We start from the raw sequence: 18517 nt of genomic DNA on the forward strand, positions 1-18517 counted from the left end.
GGAATCTGTGAGTAATTGTTAGCTAGATTAGCCAGCTAGCATAAATATTTATATTATATTTCTATGCGAATGAGCTATTGAATGAGCTAACGTTATGAGTTCTTATTAAAGTAGTTATCTTTAAGTGTCTTAGCGGCGGCAGATATTTTTTTCTGTCAGCTAAACACTGAACGTTATGAGCACTGAGACAAAAGTCCTAAAGCTGCTCCTTAACAGTTAAGAATCAAGATTCAATTACTTTTGTCAATTCCACTACATGTGCAGGACATACGAAGACATCAAAATGCTGTTTATCTCTCTCTTTAGCAAGGTAATCAAAAATAGCAGTATAAAATAAAGTAAAATAAGAAATGGAACGCTAACTAAATAGCTGCTAAAATCAGCTTAGCAGTGGCTATTTAACGTTGGTTGTGTCCTGTTATGCTGTTTTGGTATGTTTAGTGTTCATTTTGCCATGTTTTTGTCTGCATCAATCTGCCCCACAGTTCTCAAACTCCAGTCCTCCAGGGCTACATTCCTGCTTATTTTCCAACTGTCACTGACCTAGCCACTGCTGATCATCTGGGTCATGTGTGTCCAGCCAGTCAGAAACTGCAAGGGCAGGGATAGTTGGAAAAGAAGCAGGACAGTGTTTGAGACTGGAGTTTGAGACCCCTGATTGAGGTGCAGTGGTCTGGGTCCCTTTCAGGTTCACACCTGTATCTGCTCCTGGAGCCAGTGCAGAGCAGTTCCTCAGAGGACTACTGATCAGTTCAGTAACAGGGCACATTACATTATCACATAGCCTGCACACCTTGGGACCTCAGTTACTTTTACCTAAGTAGCAGCTGATAGGCGTCATACAAAGGTGCAAATATCTAGGGCTGCTGTAAGTTAATCTCCCAGCAAGTGTCAGAGATCTCAGCTACGTTGTGAACTCACCGTCTTAAGTTACTGTATCACTCTCATACATTGGTGTTTGAGGTACCTAGAGGCCACACAGCACTGCCTCAGATGGTGTTTTCACACCAAGGATCAAGACTTATTCAACTAATGCTGGAAAATGATGCCTTTGACTTGATACATTTCTTTGTAGGTAAACTCAGACATGAGCTGGGACAGTCAGCTGAGCTCTGCCCTGTCTGTAGCAGATGGCAGTGTTGCAAAGATGAGGGTGAGTAGATCCAAATTGCCTTTCCCTGATTTGTTGCTCTTGCTGGAAATAACCACCTCATTACTTTAACAACCATGTGCTCCACTGCACATCTAGGCATTTTTGTTGTATATCAGCACTGTGTATTCAATAGATGGATGACTTCAGTGGTCTTGTGGTCAGTTGTAATTTCTGTAACATTCTCTAGATGGCAGTAATGCTCCATTAAACCTTTAACTGGAAAATCTGGAAGAGTAGTTCCATTTCTGATTAAAGAGGTGTACTGATAGTGAGAGTTTGGGGAAAACCTTTGCATTTGAAAATGTTTGTCTTCACAGGAGAGGCTGATAACACCAGGGAAATTCTCTAAAGGAGGAGAAGGTGGGGGAACTGTCAGCTTTTTCAGATTGACTAAAAACGGGAAATTACCCATTTGCGTGTGTGTGTGACTTCCTCTTTTCCAACCTCAATAATATACTACACCTTATGATATGGAAGGATGGTAGTCTGAGCTAATTTGTTTTGGTTTAAACCTTTATTTCTGAACAAACTCACTGATATTTGTCCTTCTTCCCAGATCTGTTTCCGGTGAGGGAGCGGATTCATGATTCAGATTTGAGCCCTCCTGCTGTCCCTCCACGAGCACCTCTTCCTCGACAGCCTTCCCCCTCTCACAGTCCTGGTGTGCAGTGGGCAGACCTGGCCTCTATCCAATCACAGCTCCACATACAGAGCCAGGTGTGTGATTATTGGTTAAACGAAGCTAGGTGTCCGAGATCAGATAGTTGGTGTGTGCATGCAACATATTACAGTGTTGCTACTATTGAGAGAATTCCAAATTTCTCCCTCTGTCTTTTCTAGGCAATCAGTTCTCTTACCCAGAAAGTCCATGACATGGAAAGGGAGAGACAATCACAACAATTTCGCCTGCAGACACTACAAGGTAACCTACTGTGACAGAAACGCAGCAGCACCTGACTCCTGTTATTCAATTCTTAGCTGGTTCAACACTGTTTAATGTGGTCACAACCAGACCAGGTTAACAGGTTACATGTGAAAAATAAACAATGGTCAGAGACCGCCAGTTTGCTTAGAGTGTTCATGATAATGTCATGATACATAAGTTTGTTATTATTCAGTTTAACAGTTCAGTCAGTTTCATTTGTCATTCAGTCAATTTGGATGTCAGACCTTTTGTTTGAACATTTCCATCCATTATGAATACTGTACTTTTTCAATCATCAATATGTCTTTATCTCATCCTCAACAAACCCAAACTATAAATTAAAAACAAGACACTTTAGCTTTACTTTCCTGCCACCCTGTTACTTCCACTGTTGAATTTAATATAATCGCATTGTAAAACAGTGGTTTACGTACAGTGCATACATTTATGGACTCCATTCTCAGTATTGCACTGTTTATAACCTGAGTTTACAAACTAAATTTATGACTTCCTCACGGAAAATAAAAGCTGGTAACAGTTTTATCAGATGCTACACCAAAAGCATACAGTGGGTACGGAAAGTATTCAGACCCCTTTAAATTTTTCACTCTTTGTGTCATTGCAGCCATTTGCCAAAATCAAAAAAGTTCATTTTATTTCTCATTAATGTACACTCAGAACCCCATCTTGACAGAAAAAACCAGAAATGTAGAAATTTTTGCAAATTTATTAAAAAAGAAAAACTGAAATATCACATGGTCATAAGTATTCAGACCCTGTGCTCAGTATTGAGTAGAAGCACCCTTTTGAGCTAGTACAGCCATGAGTCTTCTTGGGAATGATGCAACAAGTTTTTCACACCTGGATTTGGGGATCCTCTGCCATTCTTCCTTGCAGATCCTCTCCAGTTCTGTCAGGTTGGATGGTGAACGTTGGTGGACAGCCATTTTCAGGTCTCTCCAGAGATGCTCAATTGGGTTTAGGTCAGGGCTCTGGCTGGGCCAGTCAAGAACGGTCACAGAGTTGTTCCGAAGCCACTCCTTTGTTATTTTAGCTGTGTGCTTAGGGTCATTGTCCTGTTGAAAGGTGAACCTTCGGCCCAGTCTGAGGTCCTGAGCACTCTGGAAGAGGTTTTCTTCCAGGATATCTCTGTACTTGGCCACATTCATCTTTCCTTCAATTGCAACCAGTCGTCCTGTCCCTGCAGCTGAAAAACACCCCCACAACATGATGCTCCCACCACCATGTTTCACTGTAGGGATTGTATTGGGCAGGTGATGAGCAGTGCCTGGTTTTCTCCACACATACCGCTTAGAATTAATGCCAAAAAGTTCAATCTTGGTCTCATCAGACCAGAGAATCTCATTTCTCATAGTCTGGGAGTCCTTCATGTGTTTTTTGGCAAACTCTATGCTGGCTTTCATGTGTCTTGCACTGAGGAGAGGCTTCCGTCGGGTCACTCTGCCATAAAGCCCCGACTGGTGGAGGGCTGCAGTGATAGTTGACTTTGTGGAACTTTCTCCCATCTCCCTACTGCATCTCTGGAGCTCAGCCACAGTGGTCTTTGGGTTCTTCTTTACCTCTCTCACCAAGGCTCTTCTCCCACGATTGCTCAGTTTGGCTGGACGGCCAGGTCTAGGAAGAGTTCTGGTCGTCCCAAACTTTTTCCATCTGAGGATTATGGAGGCCACTGTGCTTTTAGGAACCTTGAGTGCTGCAGAAATGATTTTGTAACCTTGGCCAGATCTGTGCCTTGCCACAATTCTGTCTCTGAGCTCCTTGGGCAGTTCCTTTGACCTCATGATTCTCATTTGCTCTGACATGCACTGTGAGCTGTAAGGTCTTATATAGACAGGTGTGTGCCTTTCCTAATCAAGTCCAATCAGTTTAATTAAACACAGCTGGACTCCAATGAAGGAGCAGAACCATCTCAAGGAGGATCAGAAGAAATGGACAGCATGTGAGTTAAATATGAGTGTCACTGCAAAGGGTCTGAATACTTATGACCATGTGATATTTCAGTTTTTCTTTTTTAATAAATGTGCAAAAATTTCTACATTTCTGTTTTTTTCTGTCAAGATGGGGTGCTAAGTGTACATTAATGAGAAATAAAATGAACTTTTTTGATTTTGGCAAATGGCTGCAATGACACAAAGAATGAAACATTTAAAGGGGTCTGAATACTTTCCGTACCCACTGTAACTGCTAAAATAATTAATCTAACTGTAAATGTGCTGTAAGAATTATCCATGTGTAAAAGTTGTTATCCTACTAAAGCTCTCTCTCCTATTCCCTTCTCACTAATCAGCCCTGTACTATGTGAATATCAAAATACACTCATTAAGAGATGACATGATATTAATAAATTATTTGGATCTGCCTACAAGGGCGCTGAAAGAGAAAATAACACTTTCTATTAATTGCTTTTCTTTTCCAGAGGAGGTTCAGAGGCTACACGAGGAGCTGAGGGAAAGAGAGAGGGATGAATTGAGCAGGGGACAAAGTCCAGGAGCAGTGAGAAGGATGGAGCAGTGGAGGAAAGAGGTTGGACGCGAGCTGAGCAGTCTGCGGGGACACATCACCAGAGCCACGTCGCTAGGCAACCTGGAGGATAGGTGCAGTAGGGGCGGAGCTGCAGATTAAATTGATGATAGGTCCAGCTAATGATTGGGACTAGCAGGAAAATGTTTGTTCTTCATGTAAAATTCTGGAAAGTTTTCATATACAAAGGCATTTTATTTTTGTGAAAGGAGGTGTAGAAGAGAAGAAATGAAGACAGCATTTTATAACCACTTTTCTTTCTTTTTCCAGCTTCAGCTCAAAGCTTCGCCGCGAGGAGCTGGAACACCTGAGGAGAGAGGTGGACCTACTGAAGACATGGCTCAGTGAGACACGCATGCATCATACCCTTGTATTGATTCTGCATGACTGCACATGCCCTAAGCCCTGTGCTGGTCTGCAAAGAAAGACATGCACAGTCTTGCTCACAAAGTCTGCTCTTCAATTTCATCTTGACAGGGAGACAGGAGGACGACGTTTTCCTCCAGCAGGCAGAAGCCAGAGAGACCAGGAGGCAGTACGAACACAGCTGCAAGGTACGCACACATTGTATCACACCGGTTGTGTTTACTTGTGTGGTTTGTAGTCCTTCAGATCTTTAACCTTCCCTTTGTGTGCTTTGCTCAGACTCTGGAGGAGCTGACAGACAACTACAGAACACACAGCACTGATCTGGCTAAGACTGTCTCTCAGTATTCACACACACAGCAAGAGGTCCGCCAGCTCAGGTACATGTGTGAGCGTGTGCATGTGTGAGCGTGTGCATGCATGCATGTCCAGGGTTACTGCCTTGCCTTTCTGTGGCCTAACATGCTGTGTGTTGCACTGAATCTCTTGCAACAGAGCAACAGTGTCACAACTAAAGGAGGAGCTTAAGAGTCTTATTGTTCGAGAACGTGACGCAACACCTTTACTGTCAGGACACATAGTAGGCAAGTCTCACTGCTTCCCTGGCTCTCTCACACACTTACACAGTATGAGAAGACTGATGTTGTATTTCTCTGGTCAGGAACTTCATCACTCCCTCACAGCCCAGGTATAGGGGTCAGAGTTGAAGAGTCAGATTGTGACTCCGAAGAGTTTAGCCCAACACCGAGCCTGGCCGAGGTCAGCTCTGATGATGATCTGTCATGGCTGGAAGACAAAGACTCTGGTAAGGATAAAAGAAAACACAGGGCTGCACAGCACACCTACAGGTACAGTGTGCTGAGTCATCAACAGCACATGCTCCTGTTTTCTGTCTACCTACATGCACAGCAACACAAACATGTTCAGACAATTGCGCCATCCAACAGAGAACATTACGTGGGGCACCAGATGGGCACAGACTGATGACGGTTGTAGCAAGCTGGGACATGTGGTTTTCCCTCCTGTGCCCCCTCCTCCCACACATCTGCCTCAGCCTTTCACTCTGATTCATCTCAGTACATCTGACTCAGTGTGGAAAGCACTGGTCTTTGTTTACCCTTTCAGAATACAGTTAGTATTAGTATTCCTGTAAGTACTTACTAAGTATTGGTGGGACATTTTTGGAAATGTGCTTACTTGCTTCTTACTGAGAGTTGGATGAGAAGACAGAAGGAAGATATTAGATGCAGAGTTTCTGCAAGTTGCCTTGCAACCTAATGGCACATAACATAGCTTATTATACAACTAGTCCTTCCTTCTATTATGTTTCCCTATGGATTAAACATAGGAGATATAACATGTCGGTTAGTGAGCTTTAGAGGTGGTAAATCAGATTTTATAACCTCTGGGCAGAGCCAGACTAGCTCTTCTCCTAATTTCTCCTTTTCTTTAGCTAAGGTAACTGTGTCAAAACTCCTGACTGTCCTGACTCTATGTGTACTGTATAGTAATGAGGGTGGAATTGAACTTCTCATCAAGCTCTTGAAATTAAAATGACTAAGTGTATTTCCCAAAGTGTCATCTTATTCTTATATGTCACAAAAGGAGATTCCAAAATTAAGGCAAGCAAGCAGAAACATTACAAATGAAAGAAGACAGGAGGGTAATGTGGAGATGCACAGCAACAGTTTCTACTCCCACTGTGTTTCTGCTGTCATTTCCTCTTCAACAGTCTCAGTAAAGCTGTTTCTTGCTAAACTGTGTACCCTGTGTTTGTGTGTTGGTGCACATACACTCCTCACCCCTGAGACCTGCTGTAGCAGAAGGTTGATGTTTCCGGAAGAGATTACAGTCTCTCCTCTAAATGGTTCCCCAGAGTGATTTGGGCCAACGAAGCCCGACTAATTTGACCATTCTATCCACACACACATACACACACGTACTTTCATACCAATACACAATTGTTATGGGAAAACAGTTGAATGCGATCTGGCCTTATTTCATACTTTAAAGCAGAAGCACTCACTCAAATGATCTGCTCCTCTGCTCTTCACCTCTACCAGCTCTTCACCAGAAGCCACGAGTACGTCTGAGCATTCAGTCCAGACGGAGTCGCTTCGCTGGCCCTGTGTCTGATCTAGAGGAGGAGGATGATGTTGATGATGAATGTGGTGATCTCCTTGATGATAATGTGATTCCAGATTTAGGATCTGATCTAAGTCTTATTGACCTCTAAGCTGTTAAAGGTAATGTTTTGTATTTTTTCGGATCAAGTCAGGCATTTTTTTTTTTGGAGTAGCAGTTCTGTCTCAAAACCTAAAACTTTAAAAATAGAAAGAGTCCGGATGACATAGCCATATGGCTTATTTCCTATGTAGTCCCAAGGGAATGGGAAAACAAACAGAAAAAGCCAATAGCAGACTTGGCATAGTATGTAGAGTTATTGCTGTTGCTTTACGCAACAGCTTAGATATGTCTGATACATTGATACCAGTGGGGGAATTTCTTTTAGTGTGGGAAACTCAAATGCTATTTATAATTATTTATTTAAATAAAGAGAACAGATGGGAAATCAGGCAAATCATAGTTTCAGTCTAGTGTAGCCTTTTTTTTATTGACTTTGTAATGCCTCTCTACTCATTGTTTAAACCATCTGCTCCCATGTGACACCCAGTCCCCTCCTACCACAGCATGCTGGAACAAACCGCCAAAAGATTTAGCAAATATTAACTTGTTCATGTGTCTTTGTTTGAAACAATATTCATCAAAGTTTCGTTTTCCCTCATTTGGTTGGTGATGTTCACTAGAGGTTGAGGACTGCACAGACCATACAAACTGCTAAGAACTGTGATTGCTACAAATTCTTTAAATAATCTGCAGTAACGGTTTCCACATGTACAGGCTGATAGGATGCTGGGAGTCAACTGCCCAGACAAAAAACTATTTTGAAAAGGAAAAAAAAAAAGTTGTTTTTTTTTGTGAGAACTTATCTAGAAATCAATTCATTTTATGATGGTAGCAGAGTTTTCTGTCAGCAAAGTAACCTTTTAAGTTTTTTGTGGTTTATTGCTTACAGGAAGCATGACTGTGTTTAAACCTTTGGCCCTTAAATTTTGAAAGCCAGTCGTCACCCAAAGGATATAATGTTTTCTTTGCATCCATTTCACACACCACCAATTATTGGTGCTATGAGGGTTTTTGGAAGAAGCACTGTGATTATCCTGCTAAACCACAAATTATAGTCAAGAAAGGATTAAAAATAGTTCTGTTTATGCTTTTTATGATTGTTAAGATGTATGATTGATTTGATTTAGTCAAAGTTTTGGCACCACTCCATTGATTTTCAGAATAAGAGCCTACACTATGCTTATATTGTCTTAAGCTGGTATATATTAATCCATTTTCTAAATAACAACCAGATGTAACTGATGCTGCATTTTAATACACTTTGATCATGTAGTGTACAGGAATTTATCATTTGTAAAAATTCACACTACTTTTAAAGTTCTGCTGATCATGTACTTCAGAATTTGAAATGCTACACCTTCCACTGTAGCAGGGTAATGGATGTTTAATGGGTTTTATCTTCCTGACATAATGTATCTTCAGTCCACAGGAATCTGATGAGTGATGAGGTTTTGATTCCTGGTAATGCAGCTGGAGTGAGGACAAAGAGAAATCAAAAACCATTACCATTTATCATGGCGCCGATGCTCCCTCATCTCAATTGCGATCTGTTTATATACACACAGCTCAGTTAAGACAGTCAAGACTCTTTATGCCGTCATGTCTGACACAAGTCACACTGTGCTTTGTGGCTTTGTGTCAAGCTGTAAATTATTTCAGCATCCAGATATCCTCCATCGAGGATCCCTGACCACAGTGCAGAGCCTCAGGGGAGCTGACTCACAGGATAGCTGTTCACTGGGATGTAAATATGGAGGCTTAGGTTGTAGAAGTGACCACAGATACTATTCAACTCATCCAGCAAAACAGACTGCTTGGCAGTGAGCAATAGCTCATTTTGAAAACTGTAAATTGCACAACAGTAACAAAGATAACACACTTGTCTTGTATAGCTGTTAACATTGTGGTTGAAGAGACATTTGAAAAAGAAAAGGGTCATTTATTTGTTATTGTGGCCCCATAAAGAATAAGCCTATTCTTCTGCAGCTTTATTGCATTTGCCAAGTTCTGTGCAGTGGTGCTGCAGTAAAGCTGATTCATTCGTTGAATGTCTGTAAAAGAAATGTTTTGTGTTTTGTCTCCAACAATAAAAGCCTGTATTAAAGTTGAAAAAATGGATCTTGGCTCTCTGTGTTCCTCTATAGTTCAGTGCAGTGTTTAGCTCTTTACAACAAACCATTAATAACAGATCTGAAAAGGGAATAAGAGGAAGTGCAGTACATGGTTTCAAAAACTTTTAATTACCAACAGACACCAGCAGTTCACAATCCGCATCTGACTGCAAAGCCTCATTATGTATTCAGGGCACTTACAGAAATGGACAAACACAGGACTTTACAGGCAAGTTTAATACTAATATAAAGTTCAAGAGTCTAATTTAGAATTAGATGTACAGATGGGTGAGAAATTGTGAAAAAATAGCTTCACAGACTGTTTTATGTGTGAAAATGTTAGTCATATCTTTTGGCCTTCACATTCACCAGATCTCAACCCACCATGTTGGACACGCTTTCCTGCTACATTTAATGTGTCCAAACCTTTGGTGCCATTTGAAGGCCCTCTCCACCTCCATCATCAGAACATCAAATGAGACAATGAGTGGCATCTCTGCCAAACAGAATCTAAGTTGTTCTGGTGGATTAAAACCCTATGAAGATACATTGTTTTGCCTTTAATTTGCCACCCATATGCAGTTCTTCATGGTACAAAAACTTGATGTATTGATACATAGGCTCTATCCTATATAAACAGGAGCTATGTGTATTTTGTATGAGTGTGAGTTATTCTGTCATCCTGTGTGTGTCTCACTTCCACTCATGTCTTCCTGCCATTTTCAAAGCAAATATACAGCAAGGTTGATACACAGTAAACTCAGTGCCTGCTGGAACTAAGGTGCTGTCAGCTCAGTCCATGTAACATTAATTATATGTTTGTGTCTGGTAAACGCTAAAACAGCAACCTGTCTTTTTGTGATGCAATCATCAGTAGTTTTTTACATTGCCCAGGACAATGCTAACACTGTAAAGGCCATTGTGAGTGTTTCATAGTGAGCATGCTCAAGGCAAGTCTTCAAACACAGGCAAGTCAGAGCAGCTGCCTGGCCCTCAGTGCCATGAGATATTACAAAGTACTGGGAATGACTGGTAAATCTGGAAGTTAGTTGGTTTGAGTATAAATACAGTATAGAATAAGAGCTGTTCCTTTGCTATGTAAGGCACTCTTTCCTGCAATTAAAGACTCTGGGAAATAAACAAAAAAAAAAATCACTTCACATGTGAACATCTGACTAAAAGGCAGCAGGACCTCTAATACAGAAAGGAAACTCTTTAAATATCCTGTTGTGCCTTCAAAACAAACATACATGCACACACACCTACAAGGCACACAATGCTACGCCTGCATATATGTACACAAGCAGAACAAAATTCTTTTCTTTTTTTTCATACAAAAAAATAGTTGTCCACTTTCTCTCCTGAAAAGAAAACTAATAAAGTGCAACCTCATCAGCACTGTAATCAGGCCGTTATGTTCATTTGTCTTCTCTGGGCTCTCGGTCAGACTGTTAGACCACACAGGACAGGTTGATTCAGTGTCCAGGCGTAAACCCATGCAGTGATGGACACAACTGATAATGTTGCTCCTCCTTTACACCTACTCTTTTCACCTCCAGGAAAATAAAAATCTATCAGCCTCAACAACACTCAAAGATGGGCTGAAAAATATTAAGCATACAACATTGAAAGGAGGTGTTGACATAATTTGTAATTACAGACACCAAAACAGACTTTTTCCAATGGGACCCCATCATGGGTAATGTCTTCATTGTCCATTGCAGCTTAATTCAAGCCTTTTCCTACCTGTTGGTGAACTGGATAAATGAAAGCAATCCAGAAGCTTGCTCACACCTACCCAGGATACTTTCTGTTTCTGTTTGGTGCAGATTAAGGAAAAGAGGCCAGGTTCAATGACCACTGTGGCACGAGCCCGGCTGGTATTTAGGTGCCAAAATTTCAATCATGCCTCCATCAGTAGCTGTACATGGATAAGGGTGTGTCCTCCATCATATCGTCCTATGCAGAAAAAAATGGAGTAACATAGCAATTAATTACACATACAGTATGTCTGCACAAGTTGAGTGTAAAAAAAAAAACATGGCTTGGTTTTCTACAGGGTTAAGATAGGGTGAAGACTGTATCCTATCTGATTCCCATGTTTGCAGTCATTATGCTAGGACAACATGGCTAGATTTGGTATGAAGACAGCAGTTTAACCAGTAAATACTGGTGAGGTCACATCTGTGCTTAATGATATCTGACAGACTGAACCTATTCACAGAGATGACACTGTGGGTGTTGCTTGGACATCATGGATGTGCTCACCATAGGTAGATCCTGCAGCCTGCGGAACTCCGGCTGGTTGCCTCTTCGGCGCAGTTTGAGGAAGAGGAGCAAAGCAATAATGACAGCAGTGATGATGAAGGCTGACACCAGGCCGGCCAGGAGGGGGTCTAATGTGGGAGACTCATGGACCATTGTCGCTGAAGCAAAATAACAAAAGAGACACATCAGCAGGGCAAAATCCTCTGTTAACATGCAGCTGCCTGAATAAACAAGCTGGCATCGCACAGTTAAACGTGGATATTACTTTGACTTAACATAGTGCAAAAGCACAATTACAGCTTCTTGAATGGCAATTTAATGCTGTGGCTGGAGCTAAATATAGATGCCACAGCAGCAAGTTGAGCTCCAGTGTTCATGGTGCAGCTCAGGACAGAAATGTCAAACAGGATGATGATGCTAAGCTTGGCTGTACAGCACTGTTGAACAAGCACATATATTCATAGGATATTGTGTTTTTAGATTTATAGTCAACTTCTTTACATGGCATATGCATACACTACAGAATGTTTTCGTTTCCTTTAAGAGTGCACGCTTGACCGTTCATGTTCATGATTTTGTGTTTGTATATTTCTGTGGAGGAGGAGCTTATGTCTGTATTTGTGGTCGTGTATTGCTGTATATGGAAGTTGCTAGGGAAGACTGTTTTGTAAACTTGGCCCTTTTTTATATCCTTTGGTCAAAAGTAACAACAACCACAGAAACCAGTGAATGCTCTCTGTCCCTTTGGCTAATGGAAACAGGAAAGGTGCCAAGTGTGGTTTAATAAAACCACACAGAGTCAGAGAAGATTTAGACAGTTGATGTCTTAACTGTTTCCTTCCTTTTTCCTTTCAATGAGGACAGCCTAAACCTGGAGAGTTATCTCTAAAGTATAGATACAGAAAGATAAAGTGTGAATATCTAAATCATTTAGTAGACAAGCAAATGCAAAAGGAGTCAAAACAACAACAAAAAAACATGACAAAACAGAGCATTCTCAAAGCCTGGAGTCCCATGACTGCTTGTGGCCCTTTCCCAAACAGAGCCGTAATTGTGGAGTGCTTGGTGGTGACGGTGCTTGTAGAAGATGTGGACGGGGGATGCGTGGCGTGTCTTTGTGTTTTGTGTGTCTGTGTGTGTAGATGTGAAGACTGGTTTGTGCTGGAAAACAAAGAACAGTGTTGCCTTTGTTGTGAAGCCAGTTCACTTTTGGCTCTGTCAATATCCAGGCTGCAAATAGTCCAGAACAAATTTATACACCAAAACAGAAAAATGTTGTGCACTTACTGTCACCCCCCACGTTGAGCTGGGACGGGGTGTCGACGTGGGCTTTAGCCTGGGCGGAGGGGCTGCTCGGTGGTGTGAGGGTGGACTTTGGTTGAGCTTGTGGTATGTCAGATTGTGAAGAAACGTGTGGAGACTCAGCAACGGGGGTCACTTTGGTGCTGGATGTTGAATTGGTCTGGGTGCTGGTAGTATGGGCGGTGGTGCTTTGATGCTTTGGCTGTTCAGGTGTTGGGACAGAGGTGGATGAGTGAGTTCTGGTGTGGCTGGGCTGGTCTGAGGGTGAGATGGAGTCAGGAGGTAGCGCTGCAGGATGATGTGATGTGTTTGATAATGGTGTTAGAGATGGTGTAAGATGTGTCAGTGTGTCTGCTGCGGCAATGCTGGCTGTGGTTGGGGGGCTTGTAGCAGTGGAGGTCGGAAGGATGTGAGAGGTGGTGACAGGGCTTTCAGAAGGAAGAACTAGAGACTTTGATGTCGACTCGTCTGTGCGGTTCCCATTGTTTTCCGAACTGACATCTACTGAGGGAGGGATGATGAGAAAGAGAAAGACAACATTATTATCATCGTTCTAATGCTGTACAGTGTGTCATCAAGGTAGCATAAGCTACATTTCATTTATATGTTATTTGTATGTTTGAGGTATTAAAAGGCCAGTTCACCCAAATATATATATTTTATTATACTTTACTAGTGATATGTAGCCATGCTAGGTAGTTTGGTTTCATTTGTCCAGGTTTTGAGAAATATGTCTCAGCATAGATGGCAGTGTCTTTCTGTTGATTGGTCCACCACTAAAAATGACATATCTCAAAAACATAAATGCCATGAAATTTGGTGCAGACATTCCTGGTCCTCAGAGGATAAACCACAATGTGGCTAATACTTCTGGTTTTGAGTGAAATGTCTCAATAGCTACTGACATTCATCCAATGCTTTGATTTATGACACTCCCAACACCCACTGCTGTACACTAATGTTTTGTGCTCTTATATAAATGTAATCATGCTAACCTGTAAAACTAAAATGGTAAACATGGGAAACATTATACCTGCCTGGCATTAGCATCATCCGTTAACATTTAGCATTTAGCATTTAGTTCAAAGCAGCTCTGCCTGAGTACAGAATCACAGAGCTGCTACCAGACTGACTGTGTTGTCAAAGTGCAATTTTTTAATGCTGTGAACAGCACAAATGACAGTCCATTCCCTTCCTTTGTGATGGCCTGGAGGCAGAAGACTAGAGGTCAAATATAAAACCAGGTCAAATAAAACCACATCTGTCTGAATGGCAAGATGACACAGCGATAACCACTCTTTAAGTTTATAATAGTAAATTGTCTTTTCAAAATTAAACAAAGTGCCTAAAAGTGTGTGCTAGGCTGTGAATATGTTCATGCGTAATGTGTGAAGCAGCACTGGAGGGTGTGAAGGAGCAGGCAAGCAAGAGTGTGTGTGTGTGTGTGTGTGTGTGTGTGTGTGTGTGTGTGTGTGTCTGTGAAGAGTGTTTCACTTCTAGCTTTCTCACCCCCTTGTGAAAAGTCACACAGCATTTAATCACTTCTCTCTTCAAAACCATTGCTTCAGAGCCAACTCTTTCTCCAAGTGTGTTTTACCATGGGACTGCACCTTATTTCATTAACTCAGTCATACCTTCTTTATTTTCCTCTTTTACTTTTATCTTACGCCATCTCTAACACCATTTCCTTCCCTGTGCTGAGCTTTTGGTCTTTGCCTGTGTTGTGTTAGTGGAAAACAGAGATAAGGACTTTAAATATAGCTCCTAAAGCCTGGGCCGCCTGCCGCTGGACTTCCAACAAAATTCTCCTGATGTGTGACAAAACCTCCCAACTAGCAAACCTCAAACGAACTGAAATAATAAGAGCAATATCCAATCACCTTTTAAGACATGTTTTCCAATGTCCTCATACCACAGACATGACTAGACGTGACTTTTTTAACTTTCATGCCTTTATGATTTTCTTATAGTGAATAATAGAAATAAGAGTTGAATAGTTACCGTTATCTTTCTTTGGTTCAGGTGTACTTGTGTTCCTGCTTGTGTTGCCGGAACTAGAGTTTGTTTCCAGGCCATTTAGTGTTGAAGCAGGATGACTGGTGAAGTTCAGGTTAGAAGGAGGCACAAGGTCTGGAGCTGTGGTCTTTGCAGTCGGCAAAGTGTCATGATCAGCATTGTTGTTTTCTAGAGAAGAGAGGACAGTGATGATATTGATTTGTTAACTATTCCAAACAAATATGAGGCACACAAGGAATTTGCTTCCGATACAGTGGCTCTTAGTCTGCTTGTCAAATATGTTGTAGGATATTAGTCAACACAGGGAGACGTTCGTCCAAGCCCCCAGATTGGAAACCACTGAGCTAAACTGATACTGAAATTACAGTACAACGCAGTCACATTACTGTAAGACATAATTTCAGAGTATGAGATAAATGCATAAAGATGGAATCTGACTTTTACTTTGCATGGCATCAACTACATCCCACATGAGACATATGTAATTTTTGGTCTTTAAAGTAATATCATTTTAATGAAGACCTTCAACCTCTCGTGTTCTCGCTCTTCCCTCTCAGCCCTGATTGCCTTGGCACTGCTGTACAAGACTTCATTTCTGTTTTCTAACTGCTTCCTTTTGATGAAGACCAGAGCAGTAATGTATTGTAATGTCATTACTGTTCCATAACACACTGCCATGATGCCTTTCATTACCTCTGTAATCACTCATGCACCCAATCAGCACACACACACACACACGGTGAGAGCGAGGAAGAGAGACCTGGTTGAACTCTAAATGATACAAAAACAGACACACTCGTAAATAGACAGAGGTGTTTGGCTCTATAATACTGGCCTTGTTCCCTCACTTTTACTCCATTAGAGCTGCTTAGGTCAAATCCTAGAGTAGTATGTCTGTTTATATATACATATGCGTGTGTGTGTGTGTGTGTGTGTGTGTGTGCGCGCGCATGTGTGCGTGCAGTGGATTTATAAAGGGAACCTCTGTTTCCACTGCTGAACACTCCTTTCTCCAGATGTTCCAGGGTCTTACTCACAATCTTTCAGGCCAGTGCAGCATGTGCCTGGGGAAATAGCTCCTGCTCACTTCTTGACCCTGGCAGTGAGAGGAACAGCCAACCGTTTCTGCTGCTTCACTACTAGCAGCGTCATCAGTAACACCACTGTGTGAAACCAGTCTAACTGCTTCTGAAAAAAAACTATAACTGGTTTCAGAGCTTGTGACTGAGTCAATAAGAGAACATTTTCAACTGATTTTCCCTTTAATAGAAGTCAAAACAACTGCGGACTGAAACAGCTACATGTTTATTGCCCTTTGGCCTTTTCATCTGGACTTTTTAAAATTGTATACCAGCAACATGTTTCCAGTCCTAGGTGTTACTATGCTACATGTGAGTGTCTTAGGACACTACAGTGACTCGGTTATGATTCTTAACAGGACACAACCAGAAATTATATGCACATAGAGCATACAAGTTATTGTGTAGGTCTGTTGAATCTTAGTGGGAAATTTTTATTTAGATCTTTGTGAGGTCCAGATGCCCTTTGCTGAGAGAAACTGAGAGTGTTTTATTTTTCTGGATAGAAATGGACTTTAATGAATATGGGAATCTTAATAAAATTCAAACAAAAAGAGAATTAATGCTCCAGAAAAACTGAATTCAAATCAAGTTCTCATTCTAGTTTTGGTTTCACTTCAGTACTATATTATTATACACATATATTAGAGCCAAATACAGCTAACATACTGTCTGGTCACAGTGAAAACTGAACTGGCAACAGTGGCACTGCTTTAAAATCTGTTCATTATGTGCAATATGCACTACAGAGGCAAGCCAATTAGAGTGAACCCAGAGAATTGGCAATGTGCTGCTGCACAGTTAGAGGTGTCATTTAATACAAAGTACTTCCCTGTTAATTTACAGCTAATAAATGTCCTCCAGTGGAACCATGTTATTTTCTATTCATGTGAAATTCAGCTTGAGGATCTGATGGGACAGTTCGGCCCAATAAAATCTTTTCAAATGTCAATAGCCCCATTTTCCTTTCATGTGAGAGGTTCTGATGGAAGGAGAGAGAGGATGGGAGGAGAGAAAGTGTTAGGAACTGGGAGAGAGAATGGGGAAGGTGGGTGAGAGTGAAACACAGGGTGTGTGAGAGGTATGTAACTGTGGTGAATGCAAGAAGAGGAAGAATAAAGGTGGGGGGAGGGAGAAGGTGATGTGAGATTTGAAAAGGTGTGAGGCTGTTTAAACAAAATAGAATCTTGGCTGAAGAAAGGAACATTTAAATAAAGCTGAAGACAAAAGGGGGCAGGTGTGAAACTCAAACATTTAGCCTGAGGTGGCAGAAAGTGTTCCTCTGATCCCAAAGGTTGAGAGAAACACAAGAGGAACTAGGATGGTCACAGTGAACAAACAGGAACAAGGATGGCATTTCACTATAAACTCACTTCAGCCCCGAGTTTACACCTTAACATCTGTAAATCTCAAAGAAACACCGCTGTCTGGCAGGTGAGCTTGTTGTGTGTGTGCGTGTGTGTGTATGTGCGTGCGTGCGTGCGTACGTCTGTGTGTGTGTGTGTGTGTGTAAGTAACGGGTGCCGTTATGACAATTTTTCCCCCATACTAATGGCTAAAGTATAAACAAATTGTTTCCTACCGTGTTCTGCTGATCCCAACTTAACGAGCAGCAGCGCACAAAGAGCAATCCACAATTTGGTCTCCATCATCTCTGTCCTCTCGCGGCACGGTAAGAAAATACCAAAAAACAAACGATGTTCCTCCGTCTTTTTTTTTTCTTTTTTTTTGTCTTATCCACAGCCCGAGACCAGACTTTGACTGAGTTGTTTAAAAATCCCAGGGAGCTTGATACACTCCTGCCCACTACAGACAGCAGCTCTGCCAGTGTGTGCGTGGCTGAAGGGACTGAAGGAGGAGTGTGTGCGTCCTCTCTCTCTTCCTCTCTAGAAACTCTGCCACGTGTTCCCAGTTCAACATAGTCAGTGTGTCTGACTCTGTGCCATGATTTCTACTCTGTACAAACACTGACACCTACCTACGCAGCGCACAAGGGCATACGGAGCTTACCAGTTACAGAAAACCATGCAGATATCTTTCTATAGTCTCCACTACAAGTCTCCACTAATGGATTTGAGTTTTTCACATATGTTGAAACAGGCCATATTTCTTCCGTATGGAATATGAAGCATTTAGTCTATTTTTTCTATCTACTGAAACATCAACATTGTAAGTTTCCTTTGCGATGTGTATGTGAGGATATTTCAATGGAGAGAGAGTGGAATTCGATTGTATTGTATTGGATTGGATTGAATTGAATTAGATTGGATTGGACTGAATTGAACTGGATTGGATTGGATTGGATTGGAGTCATTTAATTAATCCTCTAAGGGGAAAGTCATCTGTTAACATGGACAACAAAAAACAAGAACGACTACAGTACAAGATACAACACACAACAATCAATGTTGGCACCGGGCATAGGCCTACTTATTCACTGCCAGTGCGCAACAATCCACCACAACCTCGACGATAGAATGGCAAATACAACACAACTAATCTGCAAATATGCAATTTGCAAAAGAATGCATGAAAAAAAATAGTAGTGCTTATTAAAAAGTGTAATAGC

At 41.5% G+C, this 18517-nt stretch overlaps 2 protein-coding genes across 3 annotated transcripts; one reads left to right on the forward strand and one right to left on the reverse strand.

Annotated features, from left to right (window-relative positions):
- The first annotated feature begins 1 nt into the window (after position 1).
- On the forward strand, positions 2 to 9290 carry LOC113129316 (dynactin subunit 1). Its single transcript, XM_026305235.1, has 13 exons — positions 2 to 7; positions 265 to 310; positions 1076 to 1153; positions 1471 to 1513; positions 1710 to 1870; positions 1994 to 2075; positions 4516 to 4693; positions 4890 to 4963; positions 5097 to 5173; positions 5265 to 5365; positions 5481 to 5569; positions 5647 to 5790; positions 7049 to 9290. The coding sequence occupies exons 2-13, from the start codon at positions 284 to 286 to the stop codon at positions 7219 to 7221; spliced, it is 1227 nt and encodes a 408-aa protein (XP_026161020.1). The 5' UTR covers positions 2 to 7; positions 265 to 283; the 3' UTR covers positions 7222 to 9290.
- A 101-nt stretch (positions 9291 to 9391) lies between these two features.
- On the reverse strand, positions 9392 to 17820 carry LOC113129292 (putative uncharacterized protein DDB_G0290521). 2 transcript variants are annotated; one of them, XM_026305207.2, is made up of 5 exons: positions 17531 to 17820; positions 14855 to 15037; positions 12839 to 13354; positions 11552 to 11709; positions 9392 to 11242 (listed from the first exon to the last, which is right to left on the reverse strand). In XM_026305207.2, the coding sequence occupies exons 1-5, from the start codon at positions 17598 to 17600 to the stop codon at positions 11198 to 11200; spliced, it is 972 nt and encodes a 323-aa protein (XP_026160992.1). In that variant the 5' UTR covers positions 17601 to 17820; the 3' UTR covers positions 9392 to 11197. The 2 variants fall into 2 exon arrangements, with proteins under 2 accessions (XP_026160992.1, XP_026160991.1); XM_026305206.1 differs by having other exon boundaries at positions 12839 to 13357.
- Between the last annotated feature and the right edge of the window lie 697 nt (positions 17821 to 18517).

This window comes from Mastacembelus armatus, chromosome 4 (assembly GCF_900324485.2).
Source record: "Mastacembelus armatus chromosome 4, fMasArm1.2, whole genome shotgun sequence".
Classification (NCBI taxonomy): domain Eukaryota; kingdom Metazoa; phylum Chordata; class Actinopteri; order Synbranchiformes; family Mastacembelidae; genus Mastacembelus; species Mastacembelus armatus.

What these genes read in the sequence shown, in the direction of transcription:
- LOC113129316 (XM_026305235.1), top strand. Translation starts at nt 284, where the DNA reads ATGCTGTTTATCTCTCTCTTTAGCAAG. An exon ending in TCGCCTGCAGACACTACAAG is followed by an intron (nt 2,076 to 4,515) that starts GTAACCTACTGT and finishes TTTCTTTTCCAG; the next exon opens with AGGAGGTTCAGAGGCTACAC. An exon ending in CCTACTGAAGACATGGCTCA is followed by an intron (nt 4,964 to 5,096) that starts GTGAGACACGCA and finishes TCATCTTGACAG; the next exon opens with GGAGACAGGAGGACGACGTT.
- LOC113129292 (XM_026305206.1), bottom strand. Translation starts at nt 17,600, where the DNA reads ATGATGGAGACCAAATTGTGGATTGCTCTTTGTGCGCTGCTGCTCGTT. An exon ending in TGAACCAAAGAAAGATAACG is followed by an intron (nt 13,358 to 14,854) that starts GTAACTATTCAA and finishes TCCCTCCCTCAG; the next exon opens with TAGATGTCAGTTCGGAAAAC. An exon ending in GGCTGCAGGATCTACCTATG is followed by an intron (nt 11,243 to 11,551) that starts GTGAGCACATCC and finishes TTTTCTGCATAG; the next exon opens with GACGATATGATGGAGGACAC.